Source organism: Rhinolophus sinicus, linkage group LG07 (assembly GCF_036562045.2).
Source record: "Rhinolophus sinicus isolate RSC01 linkage group LG07, ASM3656204v1, whole genome shotgun sequence".
NCBI lineage: Eukaryota > Metazoa > Chordata > Mammalia > Chiroptera > Rhinolophidae > Rhinolophus > Rhinolophus sinicus.
This window is the reverse complement of record NC_133757.1, coordinates 70,183,583-70,203,578: the sequence shown is the minus strand read 5'-3', so window position 1 is coordinate 70,203,578 and position 19,996 is coordinate 70,183,583. Positions and strand designations below refer to the sequence as shown.

Here is a 19,996-nt window from a genome sequence, read left to right as displayed (position 1 = left end):
AGCCTTTCCCAATGTGATGTTCAGCTATCTGCAGGTGACACACAAAATGATTTTAGGTAGAACAAGGTCCAACATTTTAAAAATAGCTGTATGTTTCTTTTAATGGATCATAGGAAAAACATAAGTTCCCCACTGGCACACACACAGGGGTTTGTGGGAGAACCTACTGATTGGGACACAAGTTTGGCAAACAGGTGGCCTGCAGGTGACTGAAGCTGGGGGAACATCCTGAATTTCTGCACTCAACACCCCCTGATCTCAATACCATTATCTATAGAATGAATGGGTTGACTCTGTGGTAATGAGGCTGCTGGCTCACATTTATTGTTTGCTTCAGTCTAGCCACTGTTACACGTGATAGTCAGGTGCCCAGTTTGCAGCTGAGAAAATTGAGGCCAGATGGGTCAAGTGGAAACCTAACCAGAAAGAGCTGGATTTGGCTATTTGACCCCACACCCTCCACTATCAGTACTTCTCACTGTAGAGGGATTCTGCCTCCAGGGGACACAGGGCAATGTCTGGGGACATCTGTGGTTGTTTCGACTGGAGGTGCTTCTGGCATTGAATGGGTGGGGGCCAGGAATTCTGCTGCACACCGTACAGTGCTAAGAACAGCCCCACACAGAGAATGAACCAACCCCAAATGTCAATAGCACTGGGGTAGAGAAACCCCACTCTAAACCCCTCTTGGAAAGGGGGCAACTGCCCAGGACACATGGTCTTCTGTCCAGCCACCCACCACTCTGATCGCCACATTTTTATGCTCTGCTCAAAACACTCAATGGCTTTCTAGCACCCATAAGATGACCCTGTACTCAAATCCCAGGCTTTGGAGAAGGGCACTGTCCTTGAGCGCCCCCCATTTTCCCCACCTCTGACTTCCAGATCACTTTAAGGAATTAAAAATCTGCTTTTCATCACTCCACTTCATGCATGCCTTCATTTTCCCATTCAGTCATTCATTCAACAAAAACGTTTCAAGCCCCTACTACGCACTAAGTGCATGAAGGAGAAATAATGGGGACCTACTTCCCACCTGAAAGTGCAGTGCCAACTTCAACCAGGAGAGGGCAGTGTTGGTGTGGCATAGGGGTGGGGGAAGAATGCAGGGGAAAGTGACATCCTGGAAGTTTGCAGGGTGAACCTGTTTGGCACCTTCTGAGCGCCTATGGGGAAACTGAGGCCCAGAGAGGTCAGAGACTGGGCTGAGGTCCCCCAGAGTGTCAGCGCCAGCATGGGTGGAAGTGTGGGGGCTTCACTCCCAGGGTTGGGGTCTCCCTGGTGAAGGTTGCTTTGCTGTGCTTAAGGAGGCTGAGGTCATCTGTGGCCTAACAGGTTGAACTGGAACCCAAGAATGTCCTGAAGCAGCTCTGCAGCCTGTCGGGACTCTGGCTCAATCACCAGCATCTGTTGGACGCCCACTATGTACACACAGGATTGACGAGAGACGTGGTCCCTGCACTAAAGGAAGCCCAGAATCCTCAGGGGAAGATAGACAATAATGGAATCATAACAAAACAAGTTTAAAAGTACAACCTACCGTGTTTCCCTGAAAATAAGACCTAGCCAATCAGCTCTAACGCGTCTTTTGGAGCAAAAATTAATATAAGACCGGGTCTTATATATTATATATTATATATTATATTATATTATAATTATATTATATTATATTGTATTAAAGACTCAGTCTTACAGTAAAATAAGATCGTGTCTTATATTATTTTTTGCTCCAAAAGATGCATTAGAGCTGATTGTCCAGCTAGGTCTTATTTTCGGGGAAACACGGTAGACTTCTGAGAAAATCGCCAGGGAGACATGACCTGGGCTGGGGGCTCAAGCAGGGCTTCTCTGAGGAGGTGGCACTCGAAATGAAAACTGAGTTTAGTAGGAGTGACCTAGGTGAGAGGGACCAGGGCAGAGAAACAATTAGACTTGAAGGAGGTGAGGGAGGAGCCAAGGGGAGATCTATGAGAAAGTGTTCTAGGTGGCGTGAACAGCACTTGCAAAGGCCCTTGGGCAGGGCTGTGCTTAGCGTGTTGGAGGAACAGAGAAGAGGCCCGTGGGGCTGGAGCAGAGTGAGCAAGGAGGAGAGAGGTTGGAGGTGAGGGCAGGGATGGCAGGGAGGGGACGGGGACAGGTCCTGCAGGGATGTGCGGACCGCGAGGAGGACTTGGGCTTTTACCCTGAGGAAGATGGGAGTCCTCGAGGGTTGCAGGCAGAAGAGGGACCTGATTCAGGTGACCACAGACACCCTCTGGTGGCTGCTTCCGGGAAGACAGATTGTGGGGCGCCAAGGTAGGAACTCATTCAGGCGCTCACAGGCGCCCTCTTGTGGCTGCTGGGGGAGGACAGAGTGAGAGGGGTGAGGATGGGAAGTGGACCAGGGAGGCGAAAACTGGAGGCCTTGCAAGATGTTGTCCCTTTAAAAAAAAATAAACGTTTTATTTTGGAATCATTTAAAATTTACAGAAAAGTTGTAGACAGAATTCGGAGAGTCCCCATAAGCTCCTCACCTGGTTTTCCCTAATATTAACATTGTACATGACTTTGGTATATTTGTCAAAACTAAGAAACCAACATCGCTACGTCACCATTAAGTAACCTCCAGGTTGTAATCAGATTCTACTAATGTCCCTTTTTTGCCCCAGGATCCCCCAGTGCGTTTGGTCAGCATAGCATGTCTCCTTAGGTTCTACTCCCCTGTTCCATGACCTTCGCCTTCTGGAGACCAGTCGGGGGTACTGTAGAATGCCCCCAGTTGGGTTTGTCTGATGCTTTCCTCATAACTGGACTGGGTCATGGGTTTGAGGAAAGGGTGTAGAAGAGAAGAAAGGCGCTGGGGGTTGAGAAACGGCATATTCTGGGTGTGGCAGGCTCCCCAACAGCACGTGAGGACTGAGGAATGTCCCAGGGGTTGGCAACGTGGGATCCTGGAGCAATTTAGTGACAGCACTTTGATATAGATGGAAAGGGAAAGTGAGGGGCGTTAGAGCCTTCTAGAAGCTTGGAGTGTGGGATGCAGCTGGAGGGAGGGGGCTCAGGGAGGGTGCTCCCACCCAGGTGGGAGGAAGCTGGCTCTCTAGAAGGAATCTGTGTGTGGGGGGGCATGAATTCCATCTCACCTCTGTTTCCCCATCTGTATAATTGGGGGCCCAGTTACTATTTTGAGGAGTGGCCTTAAGAAGTTTCACAAGTTTATGCGACAGGCACGTAGCAGGCACGCAGGAAGTTTTGCCTGAGTGCTCCTCTGCTTCCTTTTCCGCTCTGGGCCAAGAGCAGGGAGACAAGCCCCAGTGGGAAAAAACAAAACTGTATATGGTGTCTCCAGGCTGGAGGAGGACCCCTCCCCCTGAAACTGTCTATATCAATGTTCTGTCCTGTGCAGCAGCAGGGGCCCTGCCACCCGGCCCCTGACGCCTTCCTTACAGTCCCTGTTTTCAGTCTGGCCTCCGAACCTGTGCCCCAGGCCAGCCCCCCCCAACTACTCCCATGGGGGTCCCTCATGACCCCCACATTGACAGTCCCTGTCTGCTTTGTGGCTGAGCCTGCCACACCCGGAACCTGTCCTTCTAGAATACACAGCACTGGCCTTTCTACTCTTTCAGAATCTTAGCTTGCTGCCCACGAGCTATTTATTCATTTATTTAGTGCCTACTACATACCAGGCACTGCTCTAGATATTGGGGATACTAGCTGTGGTAGAACTTACAGACCAGCAAGGAGAGCAGACATTCAATAAATAGTCCGACCAATGACGATATAAGGAGTGAGCTGTGGCTTTAGCTCAAGAACATTCAATAACTCCCAAGCATTCGCTCAAGGCACATTTATTGAGCATCTGATCAATGCCAGGCTCTGGCGCACCCTCCCAAGTCACTTGTGCTGCTCATCACCTCTGAACTATTTTACAGCCCTGTAAGTGATTGGAAACTGGTGGTATTGCAAATGACTCTTGTCCATAGAAATGCAAATGAATTTTGTCCTGTGGAGACCACAGATTATTGCCCTCTGGCTATTTTTTTTTATTCCCCGCCCACCCCGCGGACTCCGCGGACCCCTCCGCTCCAGATGACCCTCCCACCCCCGGCGACAAACCCTCCAAGCAGCCTGGCAAGTGGGCGCTCGCGCTATGGCTATTGACCACTTTTGCATTTATTTGTAAATTCATTTCAGCATTCCTGATGCCCGTGTGTGTGTGTGTGTGTGTGTGTGTGTGTGTGTGTGTGTGTGTGTTATTTCTTTACACTCTTCCTTGAACAGACTGTAAAATCTTACTGGTTCCCACATTAATTAATGAGTTAAGTAAACTCATAAAGCACCCATTTGTTTTATATTAGTATGAATCATGCTTTTACCTATTTGAAAAAAAAATCCTTTAACACCATAATATAAAAAAGCTTCAAACCAGCATCAAAGCCTCTTCCCTCAGATTTCTACCTACCTCCCAGTTACCTGTCTCACTCACCTATTACAAACGTCAAGCCCCAGAACATTCTTCCCACTTTTCTTCCTCATCATCCTGAACCCCAATCTGTCTGTCATACATGAGCAAATGCTGCTGGTTCTACCAAAATCTTTCCAGAATCTGCCCACTTCTTCCCTCTACTCTGCCTCCACCTGGTCCAGTCCGATTATCGCCCACCTGGACCTGCGCAGTCAACTCAGCCCTGGTCGTCGGGGTCTTGCCCTCTCCTCTCACGGTCTGTCTTCCCTGCAGCAGCCACGAGAGGGCGCCTCTGAGCTCCTGAGTCAGGTCCCGTGTCTCCTCGGCCCACAGCCCTCCAGGGCTCCCACCTCCTTCTGGGTAAAAGCTCAAGTCCTCCTTGAGACCACACGGCCGTGCACTTCCCTGCCTTCACCTCCTCCTCTTTCCCCCCTCACTCACTCTGCTCCAGCCACTCAGCCACCTCGCTATTCCTCCACCCAGCAGGCATGATCCTGCCCCAGAGCCTTTGCACATACTGTTTCCTCTGCCTGAATGCCTCAAGTACTCACTTCCTTCAAGTCTGCTCAAATGTTGCCTTCTCAATGATCTCTGTCTGATCTTTATTTAAGATTGTTAAACACCTTCCCACCTGTTTCATTCCTGTCTTTTGTACCACTTTCACTTCTTTTTTTCCTGTGAGGCTGACCACCCTCTAACCCAGGATACAATTTACTTCTTTATTACCTCTCTTTTTTCTCTCTGTCTTCCTCCATCAAATACAAGCCCACAAGAGCAGGAACCTTTGCTGAATCCCCAAAGCCCAGAACAGCACCCGGCACACAGTAGGTGCTCCATAAATGCAGGTTCACTCCCTAAACAGTCCCTCCTCCCAGTCATGTCTCCCACTAACCTCAACCCATTCCAAAGGGTGTCAGGCTCCACCCTGAGCAAACACTGCTCCCTGGCGCTGGGCCAGGCCAAGGAGGAAGAACAGGAACCCACACTCCCTACTGTGGACTTTCCCCAGAACTCAGCGCCTCGCGGAAGAACTGAACCAGGGAGGCAGGACTTTTACAAGATGCTGAGCCTGGGGCATCGGTAGGGGGACGTGGGCAGCTCCCAGACCTCCCTGCTCTCTGCATTTTGACTCCTAGCTGGCTGTCCTGCCTAACAGCCCTACTTTACTGTGCAGTCCTGGGAAAATGGCTGCCACTCTCTGAGCAGGGATTCAACCTCTGTAAAACAGGAAGACAGATGGAACATGGTGACTGGCTCAGCATTCCAAGATCTGATTTTGGGTGGGACACCTTATCCTTCAACCCCTGCATGACCGAGGCCTATGACCTGCCCTAGTGTGTGCTGCTCACAGCAGCTCTGCGACATGGTGACTCTTATACCCACTTTACAGATTCAGACAGGAGAAGCAGCTGGAGGCCATCTCAGTTGAGACATTTACCCCCAACCGCATGGCCCCCCAAATCTCAAGTCTCCCTGCTCCCTCAGAGCTCTGTGGCCACGCTACCCCAGGGTGACCCCAAATGCCAGGCTTGCTATATGCTCTGAATCTCAGACACCCATGCCTCCTCAACCTCAGGGGACCCACTTGGTCTTAGACAAAGAGACTTGAGGTGCAATTGGATACTTGGCTCCCCAGGAAGCTCCTTTTGTCCTGCACTTTTGGGAGCAAATGACCCAGAAAAAACTCTTGCCACCTGACCCCTCTCCTCTCCAGGTTCTAGGTTTCCTTTGCCCAGAGACCAGCCCAGATCCTTGCCCTCAGTCGGCTCTGGAGAGTGTTGTGACAACCGTCTGCCTGCCCCCACCCCTCCTGCATTTTTCCACTAGGAGATTTTGCGCAGAGAAGGAATCAAGAGGCGTGAGGTAAGGCGACCCCAGGAGCTGCTCCCCCAGCTCCTGCAGGTTGCAGTGTGGGGAGGCCCATGCAATTATCAGAAACCTCAGGGGCCGCTTCAGAAGTTCCAGGAGGCTCCAACACTCACCAGGTGCCAGGCTGACCCACCTGCCATCTCCCGGCCCAGCCTCCCAGCCTCCGTTTGGGGGGTCAGAGAGACCAAGCTGTGCCCTTGTGGCCCCCTGCCACTACCTGGACCAACAATGACCCTTTTAGATCTCTGCCTCTGGCGTCCTGGGCTGGCTGCCAGCAGCAGTAACTGCCAGCCAGATAATCCTTTAGAAACTATGTCAAATGCCCACACAGGAGTGTCAGTTTCTTGCTTTCTGGGTAGCTGGGGGGAGGTGATCTGGGGTCCCAGGACCCCATGTGGGGGACTCTGGTCCCGGCAATGGCCTCGGGATGGCGGACAGAGCAGGGACTTACCTGTCTAGGAGGCTTGGTGGCCTCTGGGCAGGCAGCAGGAGCCAGGGCCTGAGTGCCCGCCTGGCATGAGGGTGGGGAGGGAACCTGAGGTTTGAGCTCTGGTCTCCCCACCTGTTTGCCCAACTTTTCTTCTCTTGTGGCGGCAACAGGCTAGCAGGTCCTGTGCCAAGTGGAACCAGCGCGGTGACATGCAACATGCACAGGCAGGCGGACGGCAGTGTGAGAGAGACTGGGAGGCTGGTTGGGTGTGTGGCTCTGTCGTAAGGTGCTCTCACGTGGGAGCAGCTGGCCTTAACCCCTGCTCGCCCAGAGCCCAGGGGTGCTGAGTCCTGCCTGCATATGTGCTTCACTGCTGAACCCTTGACACCACTCAGCACTGGGACCAGTACAGACAGGCAGGTCCTCAGGAAATGTGTGTTGACCAAATTAAGGAATGAATGAATGAAACTCCTCCTGGCTCCCCCTTTTCCCCTCCACTCCCTTTGCAGCTGGAACTGCCTCGCTTTTGCACTTGTGTACCTTCCACCAAGTGTGCCATCCTGTAAATTGTGGCAGGGCTGGCTCCTTCCCACCCTACAGATCTGAGAGCTTCTGTACTACAGAGGGACTGCCAGCTTCCTGTGCCAAGAGTCTTCAGTTATTTCCCAGCTGGGTAGCTTTGGATCTCCTTGGTTTCCTTATCTAAAAAATGGAAAAACACCAGTATCTACTTCCTGGGGGAGTTTCAAAGGGTGACTAAATGAATGAATGTCTATAAAGTGCTTAGAACCGGATCAGCTCACAGTAGGTTCGCACCTTCTAGCCACTACCCACAGGTACCGTGTTTCCCTGAAAATAAGACTGGCTCTTATATTAATTTTTGCTCCAAAAGACACATTAGGGCATATTTTCCGGGGCTGTCTCATTTTTTCATGTACAACAATCTACATTTATTCAAATACAGTCATGTCGTCTTCTACTGGAAAATCGTCATAATGTACGAAATGTGTCCATCTGGCTGACGATCTTAACTGGGGTTTATTTTCGGGGTAAGTCGTATTTTCCGGGAAATACAGTTGCTGGCCTGAATGAATGAGATACCGTTAAGTGTAAAATACACACTGGATTTGGAAGACGTGGTAACCCCCCCCCCAAAAAAAAAAAGAATGTAAAATATCTCATTATTTTTAATATTGATTCCATGTTGAAATGATATTAGGTTGGTGCAAAAGTAATTGCGGTTTAAAAGCTTAAAAATAATTGCAAGAACCACAATTACTTTTGCACCAACTTAATATTTTGGATGTTTTTGTTAAATGAAAAATATATTTTTAAATTAATCTCACCTATTTCTTTTTTACTTTTTCAATTGTGGTTACCAAAAAAAAATTAAATAACGTTTAAGATTTTAAATTTAGATTAGCTTGCTTTGTAATTCTCTTAGACAGTGCTGGCATGGGCACTTTATGCATATTAACTATTGAGCCTGTCTTTTCTGATCACATTCTATTGCTGTTGCATCACACCTGTGTTATTTTCAAAGTGCTCATTTTTTTCACCCTTCCCCCGCCTTTCCCTACCCGTTTTGGTTCAATCCTTGTTTCTCAGTCTAGTTGTGTAGGACACAGCTCCCTGGCCCATGCTGGTGCTTCCCGCAGCTGAGGCTGTCGGTCGGCGGCTCCCAGCAGCTCATGGCAGCTCTATCTGGCTGCCAGCCGCTCACGCTGGCCACAGGCTGCTCATGGCAGCCCTCAGCAGCCCACAGCAGCCCACAGCAGTTCATGCTGAACTCGGGCTGCTCCAGGGAAAGCTGTTGTTCACAATCTTAGCTGTACAGGGAGCAGCTCACTGACCCATGTGGGAATCGAACCAGCGACCTCGGCGGTAGGAGCCCGCGCTCCAACCACCTGAGCCACTGGGCCGGCCTTTCAAAGTGTTTGTTAGCAGCAGAAACTACCTTCTGTCTTGTGCTTATTTGTCTGTCTATTCTAGAATGTCTCCTTAATTTGAGGTCAGAGGTTTTTTCTTGCTCATTCCTGTGTCCCCGTAGCCTAGAACAGAGCCTGGTACACAGTAGGTGCCCAATAAATATTTGAGGCATGAGGAAGTTAGGAAGGAAGGAAGGAAGGAAGGAAGGAAGGAAAGGAGGAAGGGAATGTGGGTTGGGGTACAGATGATGTATGGGTCCCTCCTACCCGGTATGTAGTACTGATGGTAATAGCCATTATGGTCGCAAGGGGGCGCCAGAAACAAGACAACGGCCCCCAGCTGGGCAGCCTCAGTTTTCCAGCCTGTAAAATGGGATGGAGGGAGCAGGGATGTGGAAGGATGAATCAAGAGTACCAGGAGCTGCTGCCCCACCCGGGTCCCGGCTCCTCCCCTTTATTCCCTACCTATCCTCACTGCCCCCCAACTCAGGCACCAGTTTGGTTTTCATTTTTAATTAAAGTTTATACATGCATGCACTTTAAAGAGTCGAATTCTCATTCAGGTTTGTTAAAATTAGCAGAGTGACATTGCCACCCCACAATTTCTCTCTTCCCAAAGGCGCTGTCCCTTTAGCTTCTTTTAACTTTTCATGTTGCTATTCACTTCCGCGTCTCTAACTAATGCCTGTTTTGCCACTTCCTGATTTTTCAGTTTTAGTATTGACTTCCAGCCAGGAGAGGTTCAGAATCAACCCTGAAGTTGCCGGTTTTTTAAAAAATTTGCTTCGTTTTCATGATCCTTATCACTGATCCAACCCCCAGCCCTTCTCCGCTTGTCTGAGCCAATGCTTCTCAAACTCTGGGGCATTCAGATCGCCTCAGTGGGCTCATTGAAACCCAGATTATGGGTCACACCCCTGAGTTTCTGTTACAGGAGGGCTAGGATGAAGCCTGAGATTCTGCATTTCTATCAAATGCCTGGGTGACCCTGCTGGTCCAGGGACCACGCTTTGAGAACTGCTGGTCTAAATCTTCTCCCAAGACAGATTCAAGATGAATCAGTTCTATTTATGGCACACGTCCAAAGAACTCTTCTTGGAGCCTTATGTTTTGCTTTCCATGGTGGTAAAATACACATGACAAAATTTCCATCTCTACCATTTTTAAGTGTATGGTTCAGTGACATTAAGTACATTATTGAGCAACAATCCCCACATCCATCTCCAGAACTTTCTCACTTTTCCAAACTGACACTCTGTCCCCATTAAACACTCACTCCCCTCCCCTACCCCCCATCTACTTCCTGTCTCTATGAATCTGACTCCTCTGGAGACCTCCTGTGAGTGGATCATATAGTACTTGTCCTGTGTGTCTGGCGTATTTCACTGAGCATAATGTCCTCAGGATTCATCCACTTTGTAGCAGGTGTCAGGATGTCCTTCTTTTTTAAGGCTGAATAATATTTCACTGTCTGGGTGGACCAATTGTGTTCATCCATCATCTGTCGATTACCTGGAGCCTTTTAACTCCTCCACTCTGGCTCAGCTCATTTCTAACAGAGCAAACCTGGGGGTTCCCTTCGCCGCATCCTGGGTCCTGTTCATTACATCTTCCCTTTTCTTGATCTGCTTCCTTGTTTTGAAGGAGAATATTTTGTGAGCAGTTTCCTAATCCCTAGGTCCGACTGTGACCTGCTCCATCTTCCTGATCTTCTATCACCCCATTGCCAAGCACCCCAAAACCCAGGCTCGTTGGCCTCCCGCTGGCCTCTCCAACACCCCAGACAGTGATGAACGACTTTGTCTCTGGAGTCAGACAGGCCTGGGGATAACATCCCAGCTCTGTCCCTCACTAGAGGGGCGCCCGGACTCTCCCCTGCATCTCCCAGCAGAAATTATTAGTAATGAATAAAAACAATAACAACATTTATTACTCCTAAATCATGACTTCACAATTAATTACCATCTAGCCATATCACGAATAAGTTCACCATTAGACTTTAATAAGAATATTAATACAGTTATTCTTAATACAGAAATACAATGATTCACAGCATGATTCTTTGTGATTCAGAGCAAGTGGCTTCAGCTCTCTGAGGTCTCGTTTTCTCATGTGTAAAATGGGGCTGATAATAGTTTTCATCTATTGGTTGATCAATACTATCAAATATTTATTGACTTCTAGGTGTAAGGTTCTGTTAGGTACTGGGAATATACGTATTAGCAATAAAAAAAAAGGAAACAAAAAACAGGCCCCTGAGATATTGCATACAAAGGCTTTAGCATCAAGCCTAAAATTTAATAATATTATTATTATGCATAACTTATTTATCATCCTATTATAAGTAATGTCACATATTATGTCTGTACATTACATGTTAATGTTATTTATATTATAATGCATTAATTTTTATTTAGTAATAACAATATGTGTACTGTTACATATAATTTGTATAATGTGCATAAAATCAAACTTTACTGTATTATAATTACTACTTATGTTAAAGTATATAACATAAGTGTTATGTTAATGTTGTGATAAGTATTTGTTAATTATAAACCTTATTTATGTTTATTATGGTATATAACATTACTACTAGCTGCGAAATTGACAGGAATGGCGCTGCCCTTCACACCGTGGACGTGAGGGGGCGCTCGAGGCGCCCCCGGGGCCGGGGACGCACGCAGGCCCCTCCTCGGAACCTCTATTGGCGGCGCGCGCGGTGCGCGATGGCGCAGCGCCTAGCCCCGCCCTCGGTCCCGCCCCCTGCTTCCCAGGCCTGGCCCCCTCCCTCCGCCCTCCAGCCGGTGGCGGTTGTTGTTCAGCGGCGGCGCCCGCCGCTCGGGTCGCAGCCTCCGGCAGCTCGTCCGTCCGCCGGCTGGTCCGTGCGCGCGGCCATGGAGCTTGAGGTGCCGGACGAGGCGGAGAGCGCCGAGGCGGGGGCCGTGACCTCGGAGGCGGCCTGGGCCGCGGAGAGCGGCGCGGCGGCAGGTAACGGTTCCGGACCTCGCATTCCTCCCTGATGCCCGAATGGACCCGCCGGCCCCCTCTCCCCCCCGCTGGAGCCTAGTGGACCCGTCCGAGCGCCGGAGGGGCGCCGGGACCCACTGCGGGGAGGCTGGAACGTTCCACTCGGGGGCGCTCGCGGGGGGATGGAACGCCCCACACCCGGGCCCGGGGACGCGCCGCCGGGCCCGAGGGAGGATGGAACGCCCCGCCTGAAAGGCTCGGAGTGGCGCCGCCCATTCCGGGGGTCCCGTGGGGATGAGGGGGGCCGCCGGGCTGGGGCCGGGGGTGGGTGCGGGGCTTTATTCTGAGAGGCCGTGGGTGGAGTAGCCCTTTTTGGAGGCATGCGGAGAAGACGGGTCTTCATTTCTGGGGGTGGTGAGACCCCCATGTTGGACGCGTGGTGGGTGAGTGCACCGCCTCCTACTGAGGATGCTCGGGAACGACATCCTCCCAGTCTTCTTGGGGGGCTGTTCTGCCTGTGTGGAATGGTGGAGTACTCCCGTTCAGGGTGGGGCCCTGTCTCCAAGGCGGGACATGGCAGGAGGTTGACACTGCCCCACATATGCTCTCCTGCCTCGACCTACTCCTCTGGGCCGTCCACCTTGCTGGTATCAGCATCTGGGCCTCATTCCTCCCCCAACAAGCAGTCACCACTATGGGCACATCTTGTTGGTCCCGAAGGCAGGGGTAGCTGGGGGGTGGAGGAGGGAGGGTCAACCTCTTAGCTCATTTCTCTTCATGGAAGTTACCAGACCCAGGTTCCGGTGCACTGGCCATTTCTTCCCTTTGTGGGCCTCAGTTTACCTCCCTATCACAGGAGGGAGCTAAGGGCCTGACATCTTCAGGCACCTTTAGTGCTAGGTCTCTGTAAGCAAACGGGGGGAGGAGGAGCCCCCTCCCAAGCCTTCTCCCTGGACTGTGGGGGGCCGCTGTAGCCATGGACGGCAATTGCTTCCTCCAGCCCCTCTCCTTGGCCTACCTCCCTTGCCCTCCAGCAGAGTAGGTGTTGGGGACAGGGAGCCTCGCCCAGGCCTGTGGGCTCCCAGCCTGCCTTTCCCTGGGGTGGTGTGCAGAGACCAGCCACTGTCCTGGAGGAACGGTTCCTTCTCTGGTCGAGGAGGTCACAAGCTCCCAAATAGGAAGTTTCCTGAGCCGCGGCACTCTGCTCCCCCCAGGCAGCCCTGGCAGGCAGAGCCCTGTAGACACCCACATGGGCATCCGCCCTCCTTCTCCCCCGGGCCTCCCGAAGCTTCCTTGGCAGTCAGGGAGATGCTCTGCTGCCTGGGAGTTGGGAGAAGTGTCTGGAGAGAAAATGCAAGCCAGAACGAGCATCCCTGGGCTCTGAAAGACTCCCACTGCTTCCTTTCTCATTGCCATCTGGAACCACCTGGTAGATGACCCGGTTCCTTCTGACCATCCAGTTGCCTGCCCTTGTTCTTTGCCAGTGGTAGGTGCCCTGATATGGCCAGCACCACACATGGCTGAAAGCCCCAGCAAGGTCCTTTCTCAGCCCCCTAACCTCTGCCATCAGCCCTCTGGTCTGGGGTGGTCAGAAACAAAATAACCCCAGATTCGGTGACCACGGGAAAGCTGCAGAGCAAACATTTGTCTTATCCGGCTGGGTGAGCTGATGGGGACATAAAATCCCAGGCCCCAGCTGGGTATGAGCCTGGGACCTAGAAGATAAGAGGCCAGTTCTCCCTGCTTGTAACCAAAATCTGCAGAAATCTACCTCCTCCAGCCCTTCAGCTAATCATGTATTTTACTCACTTTAAGGTTAAGACCTGCCTCTCCCCTTCCAAACCCACTTCTCTTGACCTGAGGTCTGTGAAGTTTGGGTAATAGCTGCCCATGCTTTCCTATTCCTGTACAAATATGTAAACACATAAACGGTTCTGCATGTTCTGCTCCAGGTTGGTTCCTGCTTCTCCAGGATGATTCCTGTTACAACAGGGTCTCCCCCTCAGCACTGTTGATGTTTTGGACCAGAAAATTCTTTGTTTTGGAGGGCACTGGGCACCAGGGGGTGTTGAGCAGCATCCCTGGCCCCCATCCACTCAGTGCCAGAACATCTCCCCCCCAGTTGTGACAACTACAGATGTCCCAGACATGGCCCAGTATCCCCTGGAGACACAGTCACCCTGGGGGCAAGCCATTGTACTATACCTGTTATTCTGAAACTTGCTTGCTTTTTATCTGTAATAATCTGGATTTTTTCCCCTCACGTTGGTATCAGTTATTTTTTTTCAGAGAGAGAGAGAAAGCGGTGCAATGGTTAAGAGGGTGGGAACCCCAGAGTTACACTGCCTGAGTTCCACTCAGTTGCTGTGTGACCTTGGAGGGCAAATGCCTTGACCTCTCTGATATCTCAGTGTTTCCATCTGTAAAATGAGGTGAGAGTGCTTAGTAAACATTAGCGACAGCTGCTGGAGGCACGAGCCATTGCTGATTCACCAGCCTCCTGCTGAGGAACATTCAAGTTGTTTCTGGAGTCGCCTTTTGCTGTTAAAACAGTAAACAGCTTGTCTTTGAACATGGGCCTGTAACTGGGTGCTTCGATTCCTAACATTTGGAGTCCCGCCTTGGGATGGCTGGGTCAGGGGCAAGCAGATTGAAAAATGACTCTCAGACACTTGATGGCTTTTCAGGAAGGTCGGGCAGGGGCTGAAAGAGACTATCTGTCTCCTCATAGTGTTGCCAGCTCCTGATGTTATCAGCCTCGGTCATTTTGGCCAATCTGATGGGAGGTGAAATGCATCTTGTTGGTGTTTAGAATCTGGTTACTTTAAAAGCCTGAGCTCCCAAGGCCCAGTCCAGAGAAGGCCTGATGGGGTTCTCCGTTGGCTTTTGGGGACTGTGTGGGGTGTCTGATTCTCAGGGACTTGGACACATTCACGGGGACAACTGCGAGGCCCATGAGCTGCTTGTGGGCTTCTGGCCTGAGCTGTAGTCTGCTGTTTCTGAGCCATATCCCTCCTGTCCTTCCTGCTTCTGTGATACCTCAGAGCAGCTGGCCTTTGCCGCGACCCTCCAGCCCCTCCCACATCTAATCTGAGGGGCAAATTGTGTCAGCTTTGCCTTTAAATGGACCCAGAGCCTTCCCACTTCTATCCCTCCTCTTCCTCCTCCTGGTCCAGCCCCATCATTTATCGCTGGCCTGGTCCCCCATCCCTTCCCATGCTTCCTACAGTTCATTCCAGAAAGCTCCATTAAAAACTGACTCAGATCCCACCCCTCCTCTGCTCACATCCCTCCAGGGCTCCCACCTCCCTGGGATAAAAGCCCCAGTGCTCCTTACAGCCCACAAGGCCCTGCGTGACCTGCCCCCGTCCCCTCCTTGCCCTCACCCCTTGCTTACTCTGCTCCCACCACCAGGCCTCATCATTATTTCTCCAACATGCCACGCTTGATTCTGTCCCAGGGCCTTTGCACGGGCTGTGTCCTCTGCCTAGAACACTCGTCCATATCTATGTCGTTTGCTTTCTTAGCTCTTCTGAGTTTTTGCTGAAATCTGTCCTCAGTGAGGCTTCCCCTGACATTGAGGGAGGCCTGAAAGAGGGGCCGGAAGACAGCCCAGCCCAGGCAAAGGCCTGGTACGCTAAGAGCACAGCAGGGGTCAGTGTGGCTGGGCTACGATGTCATCACAGCTGTGGGTGAATGGTAATTGGGTGCTGTAATATCCCTTGTCCCCTCTTTGCGAGTCGCCTGAGGAGACAGAAAACTTCCAGTTTGAATTCTGCCCTGGCCGCTTTCTAGTGATGCAACATCAGACACTTGGACTGGCAGCCTCCATCCGTTCCGTGGAGAGGCCTTGGGAGCTGGACCACCTTTACCAGCCGGGGACACACTGCCTCAGTGTCTCTGTCTGTAAAATGGGCGTGTTGACTGTGTCTCGCTCATAGGGCAGGAATGAGCTAGTTGACGTGCAGAACCCTTAAGGCCACCTGGCACAGAGCCGACTCCATGCGAGCGCTGGGGTTTTCCGTGTCGGGTCTGCACCCGCGTTGTCGTGAACTCCCGCAGAATCTGGCACAAAGTGGGTGCCGTGGGACTCAGGACACATGAGGATGTGCAGTTGCCTCTTAGTCCTTGGATAATGCTTATTGACCATTCATCAAGCACCAGCTGTGGGGTTCTGGGTACCCAGGTCACGTCAGCGACTGGGGGCCTCTCTTGCTGCCCTCATGGTGCTCAGATTGGTGGGAGGTCAGGAAGCAGATGGGAACAACTCAATAGATAGCACCAGGGGGCAGCAGTCTGTACTCCCCCCTCCCAGTGCTGTCTACCGCTGTTTTTTGTAAATAAAGTTTTATTGGCACATGGCGACGCCCACTCGCTCACATGGTGTCCATGGCTGTTTTCACACAACAGTGGCAGAGCTGAGTCTTGGGACAGAGACCTCATGGAAAGTGGAAAATATTCACTGTCTGGTCCTTTGCAGAAAATGTTAGCTGACCCCTGAATAAAACAGTGATGAGTATGCAGAGGGAATGAAACAGGCATCCTGGCGATACAAGTGACCAGGGCCTGATGTAGGTGGTCAGGGAAGGAGGTGACCTGAGTGAGATGGAGCTTTCAGGCAGAGGGAACATGCAAAGGCTCTGAGGCTGATTTGTTGGAGCCACAGAGGTGACTGTGTTAGTGTGTGTGTGTGGGGGGGGCTAAGATAAGCAGGGCCAGCCGCGTGGGGCCTAGGAGGCCCTGGCCTCGCCTTGGTTTTGTTCTGAGTCCAGTTGGTGGAGCTGGCAGGTTGAAATAGGGCAGTGAGTACTGAGTCTGTTCTGCAGATCGCTCTCTGGCTGCTTGGTGGAAAGGGGCTGCAGGGGCCTTGGATGGGGGTAGGATGGGGTGGGGTGAAAGGAGGTGAGGAAGACCAGGAACCCAGGAGGGTTTGGCCTGCACCCTGGATTTGGTGGCTGGTTGGGGAGGGCCCAAGAAGGAGCAGGTCTGGGAGGGCTGAGCTTTGGTAAGCTTGCACTGATGTGTGTGCTCTAAGGGGGTCTTGGGTCCCCAGGCCTTCCTGCTCCCAAATCCTGCCACCGTGACCAAGACACGTGTCACCATGCGTGACAAGGCAGGTTGAGACCCTGCTGGAGATTTCCCTGCTGCTGCCAGCTGGACTCGCAGCCTGAGGGGGGGCCTATCCCTGTGGGGAGATTACTGACAGGGGATTAGCTGTGGGGCCCTTTGCCTCCTCACCCACCAGGCTGCACCAGAGGGTGTGGGGTCCACCTGAGGGGCCCCAAGTGCCTGAGCCTGTGGAAAAATTTTGGGGACCTGACTTCTGGCCTTGATTGAAGAAAGGAGCCCCAACATCTTGTCACAGTCGTCTCCTCTCGCACATGTGTCATGCACACATTTTGTGACCTTTATCTTAGGTGGAGATGTGGGGTTCTGTTGAAGGTTTCAGGGAAGTGTGGATTTGGTCGTGTTCTGTGGGCGGCATCCCCTCATGTGGAGCTATAACAGACCTTCGTGTGTCCCCGTCTGGGGAGCCATCTTAGCTGGAGGCACTTTGGGAGCTCTTGGCAGGAGATGGTACTTACAGCGTGTGACCAGGTGAAGGAACCAAGGGGGTGGGCATAGATGGAGAAGAGAAGAGATGCGGGAAGTGAGGTCCCAGCAGCCACGGGAGCAAGTTGTTCAGCGGCTCTATGCCTCAGTTTCCTCATTTGCACAGCAGGATCACAGACGTGCTTTCCTCTGGTTCACGTGAGGATTAGGTGAGTCAGCACCCATGAAAGGCCCAGCATGTGCAGATGCTCAGGAAATGGGGAGCAAAGGCAAGCAGCTTGGGCTGGGCAGCCTGGGACAGGGCTTTGTGCCCCAAACTTGGTAGGGCAGCTGGGAAGCTGTGCAGGGCAGCAGTCAGCTTAGAGTCTGGGCAGGCTGCCTCCCGGGCCCCTTGGCCTGCTGGCCCAGTGTGAGCCCATGTGGCCCTGGTCCCAGCTGCGTGGCCGGGCCACGTCTCTGTCAGGGGAGACCCTGGCCTGTATCAGTCAGCACGGTTTAGGACCTGCTGTGTGACAAACATCCCCATATCTCAGTGGTCTGTCCCAGAGGCTCATTTCTCTCTTGTGCCTAGTATCCCTGGCGGGTCAAAAGGGAAGTTGTGCTCATTATAATCACCCAGAGACCCAGGAGACAGGCCTGCTGTCACATTGAATGTGCCCAGTTACCTGGCAGAGGTGCATATGCAAATCCCAGCCCACAGCCATGGTTCCTATGTCATGATCAGAGGAGCCCCGTCTTGGATGATAAATTCTGAGGCAACTGTTGACATTTGGTGGTGGCCAGTCTCATGCTCTAATGATACTGCAAAGCGTCACCTGCAGGGCCATCTCTATTGGCTGAATCCCTGGAGGCAGAACTGCCGGGGTAAAGGCTCTGTGCCTGTAATTTAGAAAGGTGCTTCCTGTACTGAAATGTACCTGGGATGTGTGGTGAGGCCCACTGATCAGGAGATGATCGCCATCAGAAAGAGAGTTTGTTACTCATGTCCCAAGAGGAGGGGCCACGTGGGGCACAGGGCTCGCACCAGGATGCAGAGGGGGTGAGGGGAAAGCGTGGGCCTTTACTGGGGTTTCATTAGGACAGAATGGACGAAGTGGGGTACTACGCTGAGTAAGCTTACAATTGGCTAGTTTGAAAATTTTCAGTGGGCTCTGCACGATAGGGGTAGTGAGTACCTGGCCCTGGGGTGACCAGGGCAGGTAAAGGTGGGCTTGGGTGTGAGGCAGACAGAAGTTGGGGGTGCCGGTCGTGGGTTGCTTGGTTTGCACATCAAGGGTGCACTCACAGTTGTTTGTGGTCTCTGAGCTGGCCAACACTAGGAGGGACAGTCCCCCAGGTCTGCAAGGCCCCTGAGGTGTCCGAGCATCAGAAAATAGAGGAAAAATACATGACTAACCCAGGACCAGATGGACCATTCTGAGTTCCCTCTGGCAGTGGGTGGGGGCACCTCTGTCTGGTCCCTTTCTTTGTCAATCTTATGGGTACAAAGTGACATCTCGGCATAGCTGCAATTTGGATTAATCTCATGAATAGGAGTGAAAGCTCTTTGTATAGCTTTTCCTTTTAATGTTTCATCGTTGTTTTATTAAAAATACTTTCAAGCAAAGGGAGCAGAGACAAGCCTAAGATACAGTGACTTGCCCATCCAGATCACACAGGGATGGTGGCAGGACTGGTAGGGGGGCTCTCGCCTGCCCTCTCACCCCAACAGTATCCCGTATTTTTGTCAGAGCTAGAAAATGGAGCGGCACCCACTAGGGCGTCAGGGCCATCGCAGAGGCCCTTTGTTGCCTTTGCTCAGGCGAGCTCTGTGGCTCCTCTTCCCATCTGTCTTGGTTCCACACTCACAGACCACTCTTTTCTCACCCACCCGTGTTCCTACATTTAATCACACACATCTGAAAACTCTTACTTCGTTTTCTGGGAACCATATAATTGTGTCTTTCTCATATTCCATTTCTTACTGATTTGTAGGTACTCTTTATATATTGTGGAAGTTTTTTTGTTTGAATCTGTTACACAAGTGCAAGTAGTTTTTTCCCCATCTTCTCTTACGATGCTTATTAACGCCAGGCAGGTATTTTTGTTTTCATGTGGTCAGATTTATCAGTCTCTCCTTTTATGGTTTTCCAGTTTGGTGTCATAGGCAGAAAAGTCTTTTCTTGTTCTGAGGTTGTAATTAAATTCTTCTAGTACTTCTGTAATTTCACTTTTTTAAAAAATATTTAAATTCTTACCATATTTGGAATTTATCCTGGCATAAGGTGTATGAGGGTTGAGTTGCTCCAAGCTTTTCCAGGTGGCTCAGAGTTGTCTCAGCCCACACTTTCTGGATAGTCTCTTTTCCTCACCCATTTGAGGTGCCACCTTGGTTATATACCAGATTCCTGTATGTGGCTGGTCTATTTCTGGACTTTCTATTTTGTCCCATTTGTCTGCCTGTGTCTCATACAGCAGGCATGTCTTAAACTACAAGTAATAACACGATTCCTGTGAAAAAGCAATGACCAGACCCACAGTCAGTAGAAAATGAATATTTCTGTCTCTCCCTCTCCGTTTCTATGGAGATAACGACCAGTCATTCCAGATGTTGTTTCTGTGCCCGTACATACCGGTCTCCATATAGATTCTTTTTTTTTTTAATTTTTTTTTTAACATTTTGAAAACTTTCAAGCCTGCAGAAAAACTTGCAAGAGTACTAAGGTGAATAGCTATGTGCCCTTTACTGAGATTCCCCAGTTATTCATATTTTGCTTCATTGCGGGGGGGGGGGGGAGTGGGGTGTGTGTGTGTGTGTGTGTG

General features: G+C 51.2%; 2 protein-coding genes across 11 annotated transcripts in view; one reads left to right on the top strand and one right to left on the bottom strand.

Moving 5' to 3' along the window:
- Positions 1-6,983, bottom strand: part of TJP3 (tight junction protein 3) — a 30,114-nt gene extending 23,131 nt beyond the window's left edge. Inside the window, exon 1 of one of the 2 annotated variants that reach the window (XM_074337583.1) lies at positions 6,765-6,983. The gene's annotated coding sequence lies outside the window, so the exon portion shown is untranslated. The remainder of the gene's footprint in view (positions 1-6,764) is intronic. The other variant, XM_019744215.2, reaches the window with a different exon arrangement.
- Positions 6,984-11,444: 4,461 nt separating this feature from the next.
- PIP5K1C (phosphatidylinositol-4-phosphate 5-kinase type 1 gamma) overlaps positions 11,445-19,996 on the top strand; it is a 51,294-nt gene continuing 42,742 nt past the window's right edge. For 4 of the 9 annotated variants that reach the window (XR_012498011.1, XR_012498010.1, XR_012498009.1 and 1 more), the window contains exon 1: positions 11,445-11,662. Coding sequence is in view for 3 of the 9 variants with exons in the window: in XM_019744133.2 (XP_019599692.1) it covers positions 11,569-11,662 (94 nt within the window). In the remaining 6 variants the exon portion in view is untranslated. Of the gene's footprint in view, positions 11,663-12,060; positions 12,085-19,996 lie in introns of those variants that run through there. The other 5 variants (XR_012498012.1, XM_019744138.2, XM_019744134.2 and 2 more) reach the window with 3 other exon arrangements.